At 40.7% G+C, this 19,646-nt stretch overlaps 2 protein-coding genes across 3 annotated transcripts in view; both read right to left on the reverse strand.

Moving 5' to 3' along the window:
- Positions 1-559: 559 nt before the first annotated feature.
- RPL13A (ribosomal protein L13a) lies at positions 560-7,899 on the reverse strand. 2 transcript variants are annotated; one of them, XM_081933676.1, is made up of 8 exons: positions 7,817-7,899; positions 6,385-6,457; positions 5,625-5,690; positions 3,142-3,243; positions 2,620-2,705; positions 2,353-2,412; positions 1,223-1,345; positions 560-692 (listed from the first exon to the last, which is right to left on the reverse strand). In XM_081933676.1, exons 1-8 carry the CDS (start codon positions 7,829-7,831, stop codon positions 606-608), a joined length of 612 nt encoding a protein of 203 aa, XP_081789802.1. In that variant the 5' UTR covers positions 7,832-7,899; the 3' UTR covers positions 560-605. The 2 variants fall into 2 exon arrangements, with proteins under 2 accessions (XP_081789802.1, XP_081789803.1); XM_081933677.1 differs by lacking the exon at positions 7,817-7,899 and adding an exon at positions 7,117-7,138.
- Positions 7,900-14,470: 6,571 nt separating this feature from the next.
- Positions 14,471-19,646, reverse strand: part of SLC17A7 (solute carrier family 17 member 7) — a gene marked incomplete at its 5' end in the record, with an annotated part of 68,482 nt that continues 63,306 nt past the window's right edge. The window contains one exon of the mRNA XM_081933675.1: positions 14,471-18,409. Within this exon, the coding sequence (XP_081789801.1) occupies positions 18,062-18,409 (348 nt within the window). The 3' untranslated portion in view covers positions 14,471-18,061. The remainder of the gene's footprint in view (positions 18,410-19,646) is intronic.

Genomic DNA, 19,646 nt, shown 5'->3' on the forward strand with positions numbered 1-19,646 from the left:
ACACTTTGAAAATCACTGGGTTAGAGAATAGACATCCATACTGTCTGCCTCCTTGAAAATAAATCTAAAGAATCTAGCTCTCAGAAAATCAAATACAGGTAGTCCTCAGCAAGGACAATTTAAAGTTACAATAGTACTGAAAAAAGTAAGTTATGACCATTTTCCACACTTACGACCATTGCAGTATCCCCATGGTCATGTGATCAAAATTCAGGCACTTGACAATTGATTCTTATTTATGACAGTTGCAGTGTCCTACGGTTATGTAACCCCCACTTGAGACCTTCTGACAAGCGAACTCAATAAGGAAGCCAGATTCACTTGTGTAACTAACTTAACATCTGCAATGATTCACTTAACAACTTATGGCAAGGAAAGTTGTAAATGGAGCAAAACTCACTTAGCAAATGTTTCACTTAGCCAGAAATTTTGGGCTCAACTGTGATCAGAAGATCAGTCTACCTATATTCATTCCCATCAACTGGAGCCATTGTTATGAAAAAAAGTACTTGAAATACTCCTTTGAAGAATAATAAGCGTTAAAACATAACACCACAAGTCTGTAAATTGTATTATTTATTGTGAACTGAACTCTAGACCTTCATTTAAATCAAGATACCATAATTCTTCAGGACATCTGTGTATTTAGAAATCTTTCCCTCCACATTTTTCTCTGCTTGCTTTCGAAGTTTCTAAAAAGGAGAAAGAAAAAGAAGGATTCAGTACAGCAACAAGGTATTTAGCAGGCAGGTAAGCGCTAAATGGTAGAAATCTAATGCTGGGAAATTACACACATGCTTAGGCAAACTGTCAGAGAAATCAGTCAAAGAATAATTCAGATTCCCTTCATAATTTACTTCTTTACCACCCGCTGGATAATTAGTACTTTCTCTTGGTAAAAAAGTCTAAAGTTATTGCTCTTCCCCTTCATTTTTAATTTACATGTTCTGGGGCTTCCAAGTGTAAGCATTTCTCCGCTCAGCCTTTGATGTGCAAGATTTGGAGTGGGGGAAAGAGAAAGAGTCTCTCTGCTAAGGCTACTCTAGACCAGCAGCCCACAACCTTTGGGGCACCAGGGACCGTTCTGTGGAGAGATATTTTGCCATGGACAAGAGGGGGCGTGGTTTTGTGTGCTGCCTCCATCCTACAGATGGGGCTTCACTTGTCTGTGTAGCCCGGTATCTGGCATGCCGTGGCTAATATAGAACATCCTTTAACTCACCATAAGCTGTTTCTTCTTGGTATAATGAACCTTGGCCTTCTCTTTGCGCTTCTCTTCCAAAGTGGCTGTGATGGCCTGGTACTTCCACCCAACCTCATGGGCAAGGCGGCCCAAATAAGCAAACTGCGTGGAAGAAAAAAAGCAGCATTTTATAACTAGTCCCAATATCAAATTTCACACCTTCTATTCCTGCTGAATTTCATTTTCCCAGATATTCCTATCAATGGTATTCCTAGTGCTCCATACCCACCCAAACCAGACAACTCAGCCTTTAGCATAGCCATTATTCCTTTAGCAGAGGCTTTCCCAACCTGTCTTGAGGTTGTGCTGGATCTCAATGGATTGGATCAACTAGCATGGCTACCTCAGCAGAATCAGAATTCTTGTTCTCCATCAGCCAGACTTGCTAACCCAGAAAGCCAAATCTCAGAGAGTGTATTTACAAAAGGCAGGTCTCAGATGGTAGTGCATGAAGTGTTGTCTCATGGTCTTGAAACTCGAACTATGGTGGAATGTCATCATCACAGACCTACTTAAATCAGTATCCTTAACAAATGTAGTAGATATACTATCCCACAGCTAGCTAGTAAGTAAGGCCAAGATTCCCAATCAGCACCAATCTAACAGTGATGCTGTGGGAGAAAATTCCATAAGAGCCCCTACTATTCTAAGAGCTGTGTTGGTGCAGTGATCAGAATGAACTTTTGCAGGACGACTCTGCCCCTAGTCGATCCTGACTGGCTCAAGGTTGACTCAGCCTTCCCTCCTTCCCAGGTCGGTAAAATGAGGATCTAAATTGTTGGGGGTAATATGTTGACTCTGTAAACTGCTTAGAGAGGACAGTAAAGCACTATGAAAGTGGTATATAAATGCTATTGCTACATTTTCAGGCTGAAAACATTTCTTGCTTGATACCATCTAAGCAATTATGGGTTTCCAAGGTCTCAGATCACCTTTTCTTATCTCAATACCTTTAGCCAGAGAAAAGGAGCTTCTGAAAACATATTCGCTGAGTTAACATAGGAAGCTAGGAGTCTTCCTTAATTTAGAATTTAATGCCAATAGCTTGTCAAGCAAAGAAATAATATACTAAATCTCTACTGTTAATTCTTAAAAATAACAAACATTACCTTGCGTGTGGGTTTGAGACGAACCACTTTCAGAGCAGCTGGGACGACCATTCTCTTGCGCTGCAGGAGAAAATATGCCATTAGCAATACTTGCACAACGAAAGCAGCTCTGAGCAACGCTAGGGATGCTCAGATCTGCCTCAGTCTTGGGTTTTTTTTTCTCACATCTCAAGTCAAACAATGTAGGTAAAAAATAAGAACATCACTGACAGAACAATAAGCCAAGGAGTCAAGATAATTTCTCTTGCACATCAGGAAGGAAGTTACCTTATCATAAGGTGGAGGGATGCCATCAAAAACCTTCAGCCTCTCTAAGGCAGCCTGACCACGTTTGGTTTTGTGAGGAAGCATTCCTAGTGGAGCAAAGGGGAAAAAATGGGAAAAGCGTACATGGATAGTAGATGTATAAGCAAATGTAAATAGCTCCCTTTTAATGCTGAGCAGAATGAAGCTGGACTAAATGTGATTACTGAGCAAACATAAGCGAAAGTAACTTGGATTAGTACTACTTTACTCCACCCCAAATTTAACAGTCTTTGCTAGTCTGGATACTTCAAGTGCTTTGAATTACAATTGTTGTAACTGCTAGACCACAGGGGGCATTGATCATAGTCTGGAAAGAACAGGTAAAGGAATGCTAACTTTGTTCAAAACACACACACAAAAATGCATATGTGGACTCCCATTAAGTACCAAATCACATATTCCTCAAATGTGCACAGGTATTTTGAAAAACTAATTTAATCTTTTTAGGAGATCACTTGTTTTCAGGGTGAAAATAACACTCACCTCGAACTGTTCTCCAGAAGATTCGACTGGGAGCACGGAAGTGATATGGGCCACGGGATGGGTTGGTGTTCATACGCTTGCGGAGGAAAGCAAGGTATTTCACTGGAAGAATAGAAAAACAAAGGGCTTACACCAGGCCAGAAAGATTAGTGTGAGCTGAACCTCATAGGTGACATAGCTCATTCATGCACTTACCATATTTTTCGGAGTACCAAGGTTTTGAAGAGGCACTTTTTTTTAAAAAAAAAGAAGTAGGTATATAGATAGAGGGATAGAGAGGGAGAGAAAGAGAAATACAGTAGGTAGGTAGGGAGAGAGTGTGTAGGTAGGTAGAGAGAAAGAGAAATACAGTAGGTAGGTAGGGAGAGAGAGTAGATAGGTAGATAAGAGGGAGAGAGAGAGAGAGAAATACAGTAGCTAGGGAGGGTGGGAGGTAGAGTAGGTAGGTAGATGTTTCCAGTTGTATTTATCCATGTACTGGAGAAGGAAATTGCTGACAAACCTTAAGACATTGTTTCTGCTGGCACAGCACTTGATCAATGTAATTCTCATTAGTTAAAGAGCTTTCCAAAAAAAAAAAAGGGGGGGGGGAGTTTTTGCACTCTGCAAACCTCCGAAAAATGGCCCCGTTGTTTTTCAAATAAAAGGCATGAATAGCCTTGGGGGGGGGGGGGGGGGGGCTTGCAGAGTGCTCTGGAGAGGGGGGGCAAAAAAGAGCAAAAAACAGCCCCGTTTTTCTGTCAAAAAAATTGCATGCATAGCCTTATGGAGGCTTATAGAGTGCTGCTGGGGGCTGGGGCAAAATCGGCCAATTTTCTGCTCATTTCTGCCCTCCCCAGCCCCCAGGAGTTATCTGAAAGCCTTCCTAAGGTTATGCACAGCCATTTTGGTGAAGGGGCGGGGCTTCAGGAGGCACAAAATGCTTTATTCAATGTATAAGACGCATCCAGATTTTCAGTCTTTTTTAAGGAAGGAAGATGTGTCTTATACTCCGAAAAATACGGTGGTTCTTAAATGGAGGAATCAAATTTCCATACGGTCAAACAAAATTATCTACTACGATTATGAAGAGCTACCTTCAAAATACAGGAACTTCCTACGCGTAAAACTGTCAGGTTCATGTGTAAATGAGATGTATGAACTTTGAAATCTCCGTTTTACCCTTAAGACTCTTTATTATTAAATGTATTAATATGGTAATGGGTACATCCAGACAACTCCTTTGCAAGCTGCACTAATTGCCAGTTGGCCTCCAGGTACAATTCATTGTTCAACAATGAAACAGCCTTCCCTGGCACAGTTGTTGTGGGACAGTCCTCCAGTTATATCTGTTCATCTTCTTAGCTCTCGTACAGTGGAAATGCTCCCAGTCCCCTTGTTAAAATTACATCATTTTATGGGGCCTTAGAAATATAACTCTCCTGTTGCTGCATCTGGACTGAACTGTTCGAATCCATCTTCCCCTAAAATCTGCATGGTTCAAGCCTGTTGCCATCTAGGAAAGCCTTTTAAAAACATGGGTCTTTCACTAGGCCCCCGTTGAGATTGTTTATATGAATGGAATAAACGAATAATTTTTCCCTGCATTGTACTCCTCATCCCAAACAACTGGGTGCCCCAGTGCCTTAAATTCAACATAGAAAAAATAAAGGAAGTTCTGCCAGCAGTTCTCCTACTCCTTCAGGGCCTAGGCATTTCATACGGATGATTACAGAGCAAAGAAGGCTGTAAGAATAGGCTGGTGGTCTCAGATGGTAGTGCATGTAGAGTTGTCTCATGGCCATGACACTCGAATTAAAGGTGGTAAGGCATCATCACAGACCACTTCTCATAAACACCATTCTTGGTATTTATTGCATCACATTCTTATTTTGTGTCATCCGTTCTTCTCTAGTCTTTTCTTTTGTGCACAATAGGGAAATTGTTATTTAAAAGCATCCAAATCTTGATGTAATATACATATGCCAAACTAACATGTCAGTCAAAGCTCCCAAAGAGAGGTTGGAAAGGCATGTTGCCCCCTAGCTGTGTTGCCAAGTATTAATTAAAATGCAAGGAAGAAAAGGAGGGAGGCAGTCTCCATAAGCAAAGCTTGACACTATGATTATATTGCACTTTCTGGAAGAACAAATGACCAATAACAATCTGTACTTTCCCAGAAGCTTATTCATTTCTTTTGCTGATGCTTTCTCCCTTGGGACTGCAGGGATTTTAAATATTTACTGCAAGCCTTTGAAACCGCTACTGCTAGGTTTCAAGATTGTAGAGTCTTGCCACTTTTATGCCAAAGCACAACTAGCTTTAAGGAAAACATTATTATTCTAGATACTGGGTCACTGTTTTAAAGAAACACATGCTTTAACATTAGAACTGGCCCTAATTGCTAAAGCTAAGTAATTTGCTTTCCTAGCTTTTGGTTACCTTGGAAAAATTGTCTTCCCCAAATTATTTTTGACAGGTTTGGAAGCCTCGGTTTTACTTACATTTGTTGCGGTAGAAGTTGCCCGATATGTTAATCCCTTCACATCGCACAACCACAACTTTGCGCCCTGAAGGAAAAGGGAAGTAAGGTTAGAGTATGTCCTCTGAAATGGAATACAGATTGGACATAAGAATTTCAATGAGTGATGTCTAGTATCTGTTTACAAACTGTAAGCTTGTATCCTCAGAAGTCTACCATATCACATTTTTGTTGCTCTTTTCAATGCACAGATGAATAAATTATGGTAGTTCATGCAAGAATGGTTGGGAAAATCTAGCTAAGCTTGAGTGAATTTAAACACAGAATTGGGTTGAACAGGATAGTACTTTGCATAACAGACACCACCATAAAATCCCAAGTCTGAAGGGCAAATTGGAAAACTGAAAGAGCACCCTGGAAGAAAACAAGGACAAATTTCTTTCATACAGCTTCAAGAAAATGTATGGACAACTCCACAAAGTTCCCAAGAACTGACCTTGACTTTAAGAATACTTTTAAGTTCCAGTAAAACTACCTGGTATGAACTTTTCTAGATGGAGACCTGTCAAAATACCAAAATTGCTTAACATTTTTTTTCCTTTAAATTATTCTCAGAAAAAAATACAATCTCTGAATTTGCTTCAATATTCACAAGATTTAAATATCAAGAAGCATCTCCATATATTGTTAGTAAAATCCTTGCCTTGCCTCATCCTCGGCAAGGTACAATACATCCTCCGTACATTGGCACACAATTTTCCCATACACAAATAAAACCTTACCCAGCAACACTTGCTTAGCCACAATGGCTGCAAGGCGACCCAGCAAATGGCCACGTCCATCAATCACCAATACCTGGAAAAGAGAAGCTTTTAAATGCTGCGTACTGACATATATAAAGGAATATTTCTAGGATCTAAATAAATACTCTTCTCAAACCACAGTGATTTAAATAATCTAGCAATTAAGAAAATGCAGGGAGAAAAAGCATTGCATAGCTCTAGACATGATGGGAATGAAAAAATAGTGTTTCCCCAATTCAAAAAGAATCATGGATTCTACTTAGTAAGGCTAACACTATCCAGCAAGGATTATTCCCCTGCTTCACAGCACGGGAATTTGGCTCAACTTTTCCAAAGGTATAGAGCATCTTTTAACACTTTCCCACAAAACTAAGCCTCTGTTATTTTCTTTTTTGCAGTTTTCTCTCTATTCCGCATTCACCTTTCTTTCTCATTCATGTTACCTTTCTACCTAGCTATCACAACCGAGCAATTCTGTAATAGACTCAGGTATGTACAATCATCCACTTAGTAGAAAATAAAGCTACAGCTATGCATAAAAAAAGTTTACTGGTATTCAGCAGGTGGGACACCCTCAGCAGGCATACAATTTTAAACCTCAATTGAAAAAAAACAGGGAGGAGAGGAATAATAGTGTTGGGAGTTTAAAAGCCTCTGATCTCCTCCCCCCCAATCCCTTTTAGCAGCCTTCTGATGTGCCGACCAGCATACCATGAGGTCAGCGCCTTTTGTGCTGGAGAACTAAATCTCCTCCTCACAGCATCTCTGGATTTCATCGATTTGTTCTTGCTTCACACCCAGTTCGTGGAAACCACAAATATCCTTATTAAACTAGAAAGCCACTTTCCCGTTTCTAATATCTTTCCCGATACATTCAATTAAAAAGCATCGCATTATTCCCCCCCCCACCTCGGCTCCCCAAGTCTTTGGCTGTGCTGCTGGATGGCGATGGCCCTTGTAAGGAACCAACTTGGTCTTAGGTCGGTGTGGAGAAATGCTGGCCGCCTGGCCGATGCCCTATTAAGTGCACCATTAACCCAGGCCTCTCTTGCCGTCTTCAGAAGGAAACGACACGTGTCTACGCCGGCCAAGCAGCTAACGTTTAGCCCCCTTTAAAAATACCAAATCAGGCGAAACCCGATGGGAGGAGAAAAATTTACAGTCTGCGATGAAGGAAAGAAACGCTGCGGCGCGGGAGTCTAATTCACCCACAGCCACGCTCACTCCCATCCGTTCCTTCTCCCGCTCCAGGCCCAGATCATCTCCACGTCATCCCTCTCCCTTCTACCCCGACAATCGCCGTAAAATCCGGCAGGAGATGAGAAGGGACGCCGTTCAAGCCCTGCCGCCCGCCCATCTGCCCCGCTGTCCCGCAAATAAAAGAGAAAAAAGGAGCTCCATAGCCGCGCACCTTCGGCTCCGTCATGGCGACTCTTCAGCGGCCACAGGAGAAAAGACTCCGCCCCTGCACATGCACGGGGTTGCCTTTTCCGGCCGCTTTAAGAAAGTTAAGAACCACAGGGGCGGATATGACGTTAACGCCCAAATGGAAAAAATCACAGAGGTGCGAAGCTGGTATTACCGGTAAAGACAGCAGCCTACTTCCGTCAAGGGTCTGGAAATGGTGCCGCTCTGTAATTTTTTTCTTCTCTATGGTGAACGTCTTCTTTCCTAGGCAGTTGAAAGTTCCGTTGGGAGATTTAAGTTCAAAACTTGGCAGGAAGTAGTATAGGGATAAGCTAGGCTCTTCGGGCGGCAAAGGACTGACCAGAAGGGGGCTCGAACTCAGGGCGGAGGTAGTACGTGGAGCTGCCATGTTGGGGAAAGTCTTTCAATTATTTGTTATATTTATATTCCTCTTTTCCTTTGGAAGTTCAAGCCGACCTACATAGTTTGGGACCTAATACAAATATTTCATTTCTCTTCAAATGACTACCCGCTGATATAAGCAAGCTAAGGAATGGAAATCAAGCAAAACGCTTGCAACCCAGCTTAATTTGAGTCCAACTCTCTATGATCAAATCTCGGGGGATTCTCAGTCATCCAGGTCATGGTGGTCCCAAAGGTGCTTTTTCAAGAGGCAACTGGAGTTTCTTTGTGCTTCCTTGAAGACATTTCACTTTCGCATTCTCAGGTGACCCTAATGACACAGATAAACCTCCAAGTGGCCTCAAGGACTCTCTAAAAGAATGCAAATGACCAGCTGTCTGCAAGGAGTATAAATCCTTCCATTCTCCACCATCCCGTCAGAGCTGAAGAAGCTTCTTGGATGAGAAGCGAAATGTCTTCAAAGAAAAAAACAAGAAAGCCTAGTTGCCACTTGAAAAAGCACCTTTGAGACTATGGTCCAATTGTGGATCCAGGGCTTTAATTGCTTCTCACCTTTTCCATAATTCTTTTGTTTTGTTCACTTGTATTATTTTTGTCTGTCGGTGTAACTTCTTGTAACTCATATCACTGGAAGCCCTTGTTTTCCTTAGAAGGAAGTCAAGAGACTAAGATAACTTTCTTGGGTGAATCCTTATTGGAGGCGGAAGAAGATGGGCTGGATAAGGATCTCTTGCTCCCTGCTTAAGTCTCTCTTTTGGTTGGAAGTTTGAGCAGAAGCCATCAGCTGAGAACTTGGCTTTCAGAACCTTGATTCCCTAGTAATAAGGTTTGGCCAGTGGTAAAATTTAAATTTTTTTACTACCGGTTCTGTGGACATGGCTTGGTGTGCATGGCAGAGGAAGGATACTGCAAAATCTCCATTCCCTCCCACTCCAGGGAAAGGATACTGCAAAATCTTCATTCCCTCCCCACTCCAGGGAAAGGATATTTCAAAATCTCCATTCCCTCCCCACTCCAGGGAAAGGATACTGCAAAATCCCCATTCCCTCCCCACTCTAGGAGAAGGATATTGCAAAATCTCCAATCCCTCCCTACTCCAGGGAAGGATATTGCAAAATCTCCTTTCCCACCCCACTCCAGGGGAAGCATACTGCAAAATCTCCATTCCCAACCCACTCCAGGGAAAGGATACTGCAAAATCTTCATTCCCTCCCCACTCCAGGGAAAGGATATTTCAAAATCCCCATTCCCTCCCCACTCTAGGAGAAGGATATTGCAAAATCTCCAATCCCACCCTACTCCAGGGAAGGATATTGCAAAATCTCCTTTCCCACCCCACTCCAGGGGAAGCATACTGCAAAATCTCCATTCCCAACCCACTCCAGGGGAAGCATACTGCAAAATCCCCATTTCCTCCCCACTCCATGGAATGGATATTGCAAAATCCCCATTCCCAGTCCAGGTTTATATGTTACCTCCTCCATCTATATCTATATTTATCTATATTTATTTCTGTATGTATTTATATTGTGTTTTAATATGACTGTACACCGCCCCGAGTCTCTTCTGGGAGAGGGTGCGGTTTATAAATTAAAGTTAAAATTAAGGGGAAGGATACTGCAAAATCTCCATTCCCACCCCACTCCGGCGGAAGGATATTGCAAAATCTCCATTCCCAACCCACTCGGGGGCCAGTCAGAGGTGGTATTTATAGGTTCTCTGAACTACTCAAAATTTCTGCTACCAGTTTTCCAGAACCTGTCAGAACCAGCTGAATTGCACTCCTGGGTTCGGCAATGCGCTTAAACCAATAATGAGCCAAAAGAAAAACTTCAGTAGAGGCTTGAGAAAGAATCAGCGTTTAATTTGATCAAAGCAAGGAGCTGGGTTAACCATTCCAAACATATACAAAAGAGACATGTAAGGAAGGCCATGCCTTAGGGAAGGTATGGCATCCTTTTAATAGTTTTAGAGGCATCAGCTTGGTCCCCGATTCTGGCCTCCTGATTTAGTTTTGCATAGTCCTGTGAAGGATAGATGCCTCCCCATCAATCTTATCTCATCCTTGGGTATTCCTTTGTTCTCTTCTCCCCATTTGCTACTGGGCCCCCTGGTGCTATAGGGAATGGAACTGGGCGCCTAGCAACACAGATCAAAGGTGTAAGTTAGAGTGAAAGTGCTAGCTGTAACAAGGAACCCTCATACGTGTCTGCTGAGTGAACCCTGGCAATGATGTATCCGGCTCCAACCTGAAATAGGTGCCAGGCTCAGGATGGCCATCCTGAGATAGGTGTGAGGCTCAGGATGGTACGGGAAAAACAAGATTAAGATTGATGGGGGTTCAGACTGGTGGCAGGAGCATATGTTTGACAGATACCAGATACTTTACAGAGGCCTAATACAGCATATATGTGTTACAGGAAATACTTTACAGAGGCCTAATGCAGCATACATGTATTACAAGAAATACTTTATAGAGGCCTAATAACATTTATGTGTTACAAGAACAAATGTTTAGCTGAAGCAAATGTTTACAAAACCAAATAACAAGCTTCTACTAATTCTACTATTATTCCAGTATATTATATTCTACTATTCTACTATTCTACTATTATTTACTGTTTCCCTATTATTATTTCCCTTCGGTGATACAATAAAATATAGAATGCTAGAAGTTATAGTCATCAAGAATCACTCATGAGTAAATAATGTTCTGCAAAATTATAGATTCCTAGACCTTCATTTTTCTTTGATTTACTTGTAATTCCTGATTCTTTGCGTCCCTGGACCAGCCAATTTGGTCCTTGGGTCTGACAACTTCTGGTCTCTTCTTTCCACTGCTTAGTGTCCCCTCTTAAATCTGATCTCCCCCTTTCATCTGATCTTGGCTTACAAAGATTAGGTAAACTCTCTGTTGATACTGCTTGAAGAGGATAGAGACCTAGAACCTAATTTGTAATATAATGAGAATATTCTGAGGTTTTCAATTTTATCCCAGGTATCATAATGCTGTCCTTGACTTTTCTTTTTCAGATGGATGTCTGAAAATTAACGTGCTATTTTGCGTACTGCCAGTCATGACTGATAAAATGTGAAGCAGCCCCCATCCTTTTTGGGGAATGGGTAGGCAGATAGGATTTTGAAGCTACCAGCCACAATGCATGGGGGATCCTAGGGATTGTTAGGCTGGGAGATCTTAATGTGGAATCAGCAACATATAGGTCTTGCTAGGCTCCTGTGGTATGATGGGATCCATTCTGGGATGTAGAATCTCCTTTGCAGTTTACAGTCATTCTCTTTAGTTTGCTGTTTCCTGAGGTTCCTTGCAGGATACAGGTTTCAGTTTTGCTGGTGCAAATACAGAGAGTCTTCAACTTGAAACCATTTATTTAGGAATTGTAATTATAACGCTACTGAAAAAAGTGACTTACAACCAGTTCTGGCACTTATGACCATCACAGTATCCATGCAGTCATGTGATCGTGATTCGGATACTTGGTGCATGTTTTTACAATGGTTGAAATGTCCCAGGGACACATGATCACCATTTGTGACCTTCCCAGGGGGTTCCAACAAGCAAAGTCAATAAGGGAATCCAGATTTGCTTAACAACCGCAGGAAAAAGGGCTATGAAATCAGGTGTTGTCATGTGATAACTCACTTAACAACCACATTACTTAGCGATGAAAATTTTAGTCCCAATTGTGACTGTAGGTTGAGAGTTATTTGTACCAGCCTGAGTACAAGCACACATGTACATTATCTCATTCGTTCTTTCTCTCTTCTCTCTTTTTAAGAGGATCTGAAGATTAAGAAGTTTACTATAGACCAGGGGTCCCCCAACCCCCAGGCCATGGCCTGATGCTGGGCCATTGGGAACCGGGGCACACAATCGACGAGCAAACATCTGAACATGCAAAGCTGCATTTGTGCAAGTGGCACACACATGTTTGAAACCATCCCTTCTTCCCACACTGCCACCAGATCACAGAGCTGGAAAGATTGGGGACTGCTGCTATAGACTACAGGTAGTTCTCAATTTACAACCAATCATTTAGGGACTACTTGAAGTTAAACAGCACTGAAAAAAAGGACTTATGATGTTCACACAACCATTGCAGAATCCCTATGGTCATGTGAATTTGGACCCTTGGCAACCGACTCATATTTATGACAGTTGCAGTGTCTCATGGTTGTGTGATCACTTTTTGCTCTGACAAGCAAAGTCAATGGGGAAGCTAAATTCACTTAACAACCATGTTACTAGCTTAACAACTGCAGTGATCGACTTAACAACTGAGGCAAGAAAAGTTGTAAAATGGAGCAAAACTCATTTACCAACTGTCTTGCTTAACAACAGAAATTGTGGGCTCAATTAGGGTCGTAAATCGAGGACTACCTGTAGTTTACTTTCAATACTTCCTTTCTCTTCTGTAATGCTGTCCTGCGTCTTACCCTCTGTTCCCCACCCATCCCTTCTAATCCTTCGGCCAACTGTCTATTCCTGGATTAATCCTACTGCAGCTGGCCAGCCACATGTAAACTCAGTGCCCTTCCCTGTCACACCAGCCTGCGTTTAATGTTGCCAACATTAGGGATGGGGGGAGCAGGAAAGGAAACACTTGGCTTATATATTTCCTTTAAAAAAATATTTTATCACAAGGAATCGGCAAGGGATGCTTTGAGTAGGGGCATCTGGAAATAATCTTGTCTGTCCCTCACCCACCCCCTTCCTGTCTCAAAGCAAGTTGCTGCTCTAAGAATGGCTGATTTGAAATTCAATCCTCTTATGTGCAGGCACCTCAGCAGAAACCCCTTTGATTCATTTTAAATTCTGAGTCTTACTAGTGTTAGAGGTGCTATCAGGGCAAGATTTGGTGTCAGAGATTCAGGCTTCTTGTTAGCAAAGATGAGTCCCCTAATCCAGCCAGACTGGCTGGCCATATTTAAGGGAAATGCATTAATACAAAAATAATTATGATCTGGCAAGTGAGTGTAAGACTCTACTAATGGGAAACAAGAAAACCATCCCTTCTGGTAGTGATATAAAAATATTGTGAATAAATAAATACAACTACCACTTGTTGAGTTCCCATTGCAATCATGTTGCGTTCATCTTCCACCAGAAGTCCCTTTCTGGTTACATTGCAACTGCTTTTGGAATCCAGGAAGGTGGAATAGGCACATCTTAATAAGAGAAGATATATTAGAGGAAGTGTGGATTGGTGAATTAAGTCAGCTGGCTACGTGGGAATTCCTGCAATGAAGGAAACAACTCTGTGGTTGAAAAGAGGATAGAAAGACATCTTCCAGCACCCAAGTGAACATGCACATTCTTTTCCAAATCATTTTCAGTTTCATAAATAATATTTATATATTTACACAAGAACAAGATATTTTTTCCAACTTGAGGGAGGGGGATTATCCAATGGGGAAAACTACACGTACAGAGCAAATACCAGATAGACCAACCAACCCAGAGAGAGAATACTGGGGGTGAGAATTGAGAGTTTAAAGGAAAGGAGAGGAGAGCAGGAGGGCTTGATGAACACCATCCATCTTTTTGTTATAGTTGGAATAGCTTTTGTGAAATTGCAAAACAACAGTATATATAGTATGAAGTTGCTTGAAAACTTTCCAAACAAACTTAATGCTTTATTGTAAAACGATTTCTGATTTAAAAAAAAAACTGGTATGTTTATGTGTAGGATTACATCTGGGCTGCAAAATTACTTACAGTCACTAGGTGGCAGCAAAGGAGAAAACCCCAAATGGTTTTCTAGCCATTATCAACGTTTTTCACCTAGTGGTTATGATCATCTAGTAGTGGTTTTCAAAAAAATTTGCAACCTGGTTCTGGTAATCTAATATATGTATATTTTGCCTTATGTGTGCTTGTGTTATGGGGTGGAGTACTATCTCCTCTTCTGTCCTCAATGTGATAATCATAGTAATTATTGGCATAAGAGTGCAGAGTGCTTTACAATCCTTTTTCATTCACAAGAACCTTGTGAGGTAGGTCACAATAAAATTATTCTTATTTTTAAATCAATCCTGAAGACTATTATATACAGAAGCTTTCTCAAAATAATCCAGGTTTTTCATACCCTAAAGCAACATTTAGGATAATTCTGGTGAATTGTGCTACAAAAATTATATATATGAAAACATCTATATATATAACTATATAATAACTATATATATAGTTGTATATATAGTTATAGTTATATATATATAGTTATATAGCATATTTCCCTAATGGGATAGGAAAGCAGCGTGACAATTCCTTGTGCTTTACTAGAGGCCATGATGGCAGAAGGAAAGGGGTATAACCCCCCCCCCCAAATTAATTTGATCACCATCCTCACTCTGTTGCACTTCCAAAGAGTCAATTAATATATGCTCTTACTGTATCAGTGCTACATCTGCAGACTGACCAAAGATTTCAAATAGGGATCATGTCTTTTTAAGAGCTGGTATAGTGTGATGTACAATGTGTTTAACTGAGTTTGGCTAATTAGACCTCATTCAAATCCCCAGTTACACCCCACTTTTCCTCAGGAAACTGAAAGTAACATAAAATGGCCAAGGATACTCCCATTTTTATTCCTGGCACAATTGTATGAGGTAGGTTCAGCTGGAAAGGGCTGATCCAGATTCATCCAGTGAGTTTCCATAGTTGAATGGAGACCTGAAGCTAGTTCTCCATGATTGTGTTTCTCAATCTAAATTCATCATATAAAATTGTTGTAAGGAGAGGTTTTTACATGCATGGAGAAGGAAACAGCTCAAGTATAGTAGGTTTGTTTAAGAGAAGCCCATAGGATTGAAAGCAACAGTCTAATCTAAATGAGAGAACATGATTAGAAATATTTATACCTATTCACAAGTGAATTGGAAGCTTTTAAATATTTGCTGTTAAAGCATAGTGTGGATATGTGGCTGGTTTAAATAAGAATCTGGGGGAAAAATACCCTCAAATTATCTGTAGGGACTATGCTAGTTTCTTGAAAGAGAACAAGTAGTTATAAAAACTATAATCCATCTGATGGAATGACAGTGATAAATAGACATTTAAGGGATAACACTTGGTTAGCCTTTAAAGTGCCTATATTTTGAAAGCACCAGAAAGCAGGACAATAAGCAATGGATGAAAACTAATCTAGGAGAGCAGCAACCTGGAACTAGGGAGAAATTTTCTAACAGTCAGAACAATTAACTAATAAACCAGACTTGCCTTCAGAAGTTGTGGATGCTCAATCATTGGGGGCTTTTAAGAAGAGACTGGACAGCCACTTGTCTGAAATGGTATTAGGGTCTCCTGCTTGAGCAGTAGGTTGGACTAGAAAACTTCCAAGATCCCTTCCAACTCTATTATTCTGTTCTGTTCTGCTCTGAAATTCTTTAGGGTTTTAGAATATAATGTTGCCTTCTGGGGAAGAAATGGCAAAAGAATTGACAACTACAGCACAATGAAGAGCCAGTGAGTAAACCAGCTCTTTGTAATTTTTATCTGTACAAAGAAATGACTTGAGGCAGCCTATAAATGCTGCTTTCTTGTGAGGAGACTGCAATATAGAGGTCTCCAGTGGGCTTAGGGCTCCAGTGGTTTTAGAGACAAAGGAATACCTTCCTTGCTCAACTCATGGTCAAGGCCTTTAAGGAAACAGGGTTTGGGTACTTCCTAATTACTTTTGGAAATAGCTTGTTAACTGCTTTCCACCTATTAGGAATTGATGAGTTTCCTTCAATCCTTAGTGAAATAAGTTTTAAATACAAGTTCTATAACAAACTTGTAATACAAGACAAGGACTATTTTCAAAAATAAATAGCAAAATTATGATTAAAATTTTGATTTTTAGAGAGTTACAAATGGACTAAGGGATTTTTTTCTGATCAAGACTGAAATAATGAGATTCTTAAAAATTGTTTATACATAAGAGATGGGATATGGGAAGAAGAGATCAGTTGTATTTTAAGAGAAAGTGCTAACTTTTTCTTTATATATTTCTTTTCTTTTTCTTTACTATATTTCTTTTCCTATTTTTCTTTTTTAGTTGGTATTTGTTTTTATTGACAAAGTTGCAATTTTTAATAAAATTATTCTTTAAAATAGAGTATAATATTGCTATCGGAAGTTTTCGGTGTTGACGAAAGCTTAGATTTTTATCGTTTGAATGTAAAGTGCATTAAATAAGTCTGGAGTGCTATACATAAAAGAAACCCTGCAACAAAACAATACGAGGAAATTCCAAGAGGTGGATTGGGTAGAGAGAGAATATAGCCAACAAGCACTGGATATTTTCAAAGCTACCAAGAATTGCGGGGAACAGGGAGAGAGAATTTGATATTGTTACACACAGAAGGTGAATTACAGTACACACTAAGAAAATATCAACTCATTAAGCATAAAAATCATTTACAGCTCAGGAAAAAACGCTGAAATGCATAATACAGTATTTGGAAATGCCTGGGTGCATTTTGAAGGCCTATAGATTACAGCAGAAAAATGGGCTATTTTTTAAAATATGGGAGCAAGCAGTTATCCTAAGGGCCATTGTGAATGGCTTCACCCATCTTCAGTTCAGGATGATGGTTGGTGCATAGGTACTAAAGGCATAAGATGTTGAGGGAGACAGGTCTATTTTATTTCTAAGAATCAGAAAGGTCTAAGGCAAAAGATGAGATGCGGAACAAGGCTACCCAAGTAAGAGACTAAAAAGTTGGAGTTGGTGCCAAGCTACTTCCTAATTATGAGAACTCCTGAGGGGAAACCAAAATATCAACTTTTTTCCTATGGTCCACTTGGCCTAGAGCAGTGGTGGCGAACCTTTTACTCACTGAGTGCAGAATGGGTACACGCTTTGTGCACGCTATCTGCACTAATGTGCGCCTCCTCTTCCGTGTGCTGCACATGCAACCACACCATCTATGCATGCACATGACTTTCACACATTCCCCCATGTGCTGCATGTGCAAGTACACCATCTGCGCATGTGCGTGGCTTTAGCATGGCTTTAGCATGACTCCCCATGTGCTGCATGCACAACTGCATCAGCTGCGCATGCACACAAGTTTCATGTGGCTCCCCTGTGCACTGCATGCATAATTGTACCATCTGCACAAGCGCATGGTTTTTGTGCACAAAATGCATGTGCATGTGCAGGAGAGCTCCGAATACCAGCTGAGTCCCCTGAATTACACACATGCACACCGGTGGCCCAAACCCCAGGTGGACCGCTTGCACATGCGCAGCTGCAAGTGAGTTGGGCAACAGCTCATGTGCCACCTCGGGCACGTTGACATAGGTTCGCCATCACGGGCCTAGGGATTGAACCTGGGGTATTATGCATGTGAAGGTTGCAGTCTATTCATAAACTATGTTTTCATTTCATACTCAATAGAGGATGTTATAGTATCTTTGCTGTAACCCCAAAGCTTTTCAGTCAAGGACTGTTGGGTAGAATCAGGAGCAATGGGTGTATGGAATTTAACTCAACCCCTTGGTTCAAGGAACATCAGCCTTCAGCAGGAATGGACAATGTGGAGATAGAGTGGCCGGTAGACAGGGAAGGGTTAAAATAAAGCACTTGAAAGTAAGTGCCTGTGGATCATTACTGAGGTGTAGCAGACTGCTGGGAAGGGCAATTTTCAATGGGTCAACCAGACACTGGTTGCCAACACACCAGAAATGGGATGGAGGTTGTAGGATAGGACGGTAAAGTAATGGAAGATAGAGAAGAAGGCTGAACAAGAAGCCTTTTCCTCACTCCATTGGATTATAACTAAGGCTCCATCATCACATGAGGGTAGAGAATGAGGCTCTCTATGACAAGTCCCGTTGTTCTGGCACGCCATACATATAGGAATCTTTCCCAGGCTCCTGTATATATTCCTCCTTTTTGTCCCAGTCAGCCGTCCAACCTCCATTGGCAAAACTGGTACTTTTAGTGGCCCCATAGCCACCACTCCCTGCTCCTGCTCCCATGCGGGCAGCTTCATCTTCCTCGTCAGCTAGTTCATCTTCGTTGATGAAGCCACATTTTTCTTCAGTCAATTCTTCTGGCTCAGCCCAGGGCTGTTTCTCCCCAGAAGCAAAAATCCCGTAGAAGATGACACCACCATAATGTACTAGAGAGGCAATGAGGAAAACATACTGCCATTCTTCTCGTGTCTGTGGAAAATGTAAAAAATCCATCATTCAGAGCTTATTTCAGGGATATCCCACACCCATATTCTTCAGCCTATGGCAGAACCCTGGACATTCTCCCCACAAAAGGAATATTCAATTTCTTGAAAATCCTCCTTTCTTACTAATAATTATGAATAGAATAGAATAAGTCATTGCTTGAAGATGAAAAGGATTGGGTTACTTATAATCAAGTAGAATTGGTATAGAATATATACATTTTTGGATATAAATAGTCAGAAAGTTAAAGTTAAGAACTCAGGATTTCAAAAACAAGATACACTGCCACAAGGTAAATGCTTCCAGAACTACTCGAGTGGGTGTGGTCTACGTTTTTGCCTGGTTTGCATTTTGCAGAAATGAATATTGCAGAAGTTGCTAAACAAGCTGCAGCCTTCAGGTTAAAGGAAATTGTGTAGAGAGAAAGCAATGTTGTTGGTGATATTGCTAAGTCAAGTCCAGGTCCTGGTTTTCTTGAACATAATGCAGAATTGGCTCATCTTTGCCTTGTTGCAGAGTTTTATTTTGATTTACTTTCCAATTTTGTCTGCATTCCTGGGATTTCTTGTAGTTTCACATTCAGGTTCTAACCAAGTCTTACCCTACTGAAGTTTCTTTGAGTTCAGCCATGGTCAGGCTCCACTAGAACAATACAAGACAGTATGTAAACATTCAAATGCGCCAGAACTCTTCACCGGTTTTGGTAGTTCCAAAACCCAGGGGTGTCAACACAGGTTGACATTAGAACAAATCCGATAATGTTGCAACATTGAAACTGCAGACTTGATTTAATGTAAATTATGGGCAATTGAATAAAACATAGTTAAATTTACATACTCTGTTGTTCCAACCTGTATTTCAGTCATTGACCAATATTTTGTGTAGCTTCATATCAAAAGTTATAACATGCAAAGAATTAAAAGGAACAGTAAAAGTTATTTTTACATGTACTTAAAAATATAAATAGTAAACAGAAATAAAGTGAGCTAAAGAAGAATGCATGCAATCAATAGAAATGAGAAAAAAATCTACAAAATAAAAAACTGCTAAGAAATATAGTTACTTAGAGGCTAGAAAATTAAACTGCTGGTCTACTAATGTAATAAAATATTAAACTGTTACATTATTCAGCAAACCAATGCTCTCCTGATGATTTTAATGACAAACTACCAGGATTTCATAAAATCAGTAAAAGTCCAATAAAAAGCTATATCTATCTTAT

This window comes from Natrix helvetica (genome assembly GCF_964273705.1).
Source record: "Natrix helvetica genome assembly, chromosome: Z".
Classification (NCBI taxonomy): Eukaryota; Metazoa; Chordata; class Lepidosauria; order Squamata; family Natricidae; genus Natrix; species Natrix helvetica.

Bases quoted from the DNA above. Each gene is read 5' to 3' on its own strand.
- RPL13A (XM_081933676.1), bottom strand. The intron at 5,691-6,384 runs GTAAGGTTTTAT...CTTTTCCTTCAG, and splicing joins GGCTAAGCAAGTGTTGCTGG to GGCGCAAAGTTGTGGTTGTG. The intron at 2,413-2,619 runs GTAACTTCCTTC...TTTCTCCTGCAG, and splicing joins TCCCTCCACCTTATGATAAG to CGCAAGAGAATGGTCGTCCC.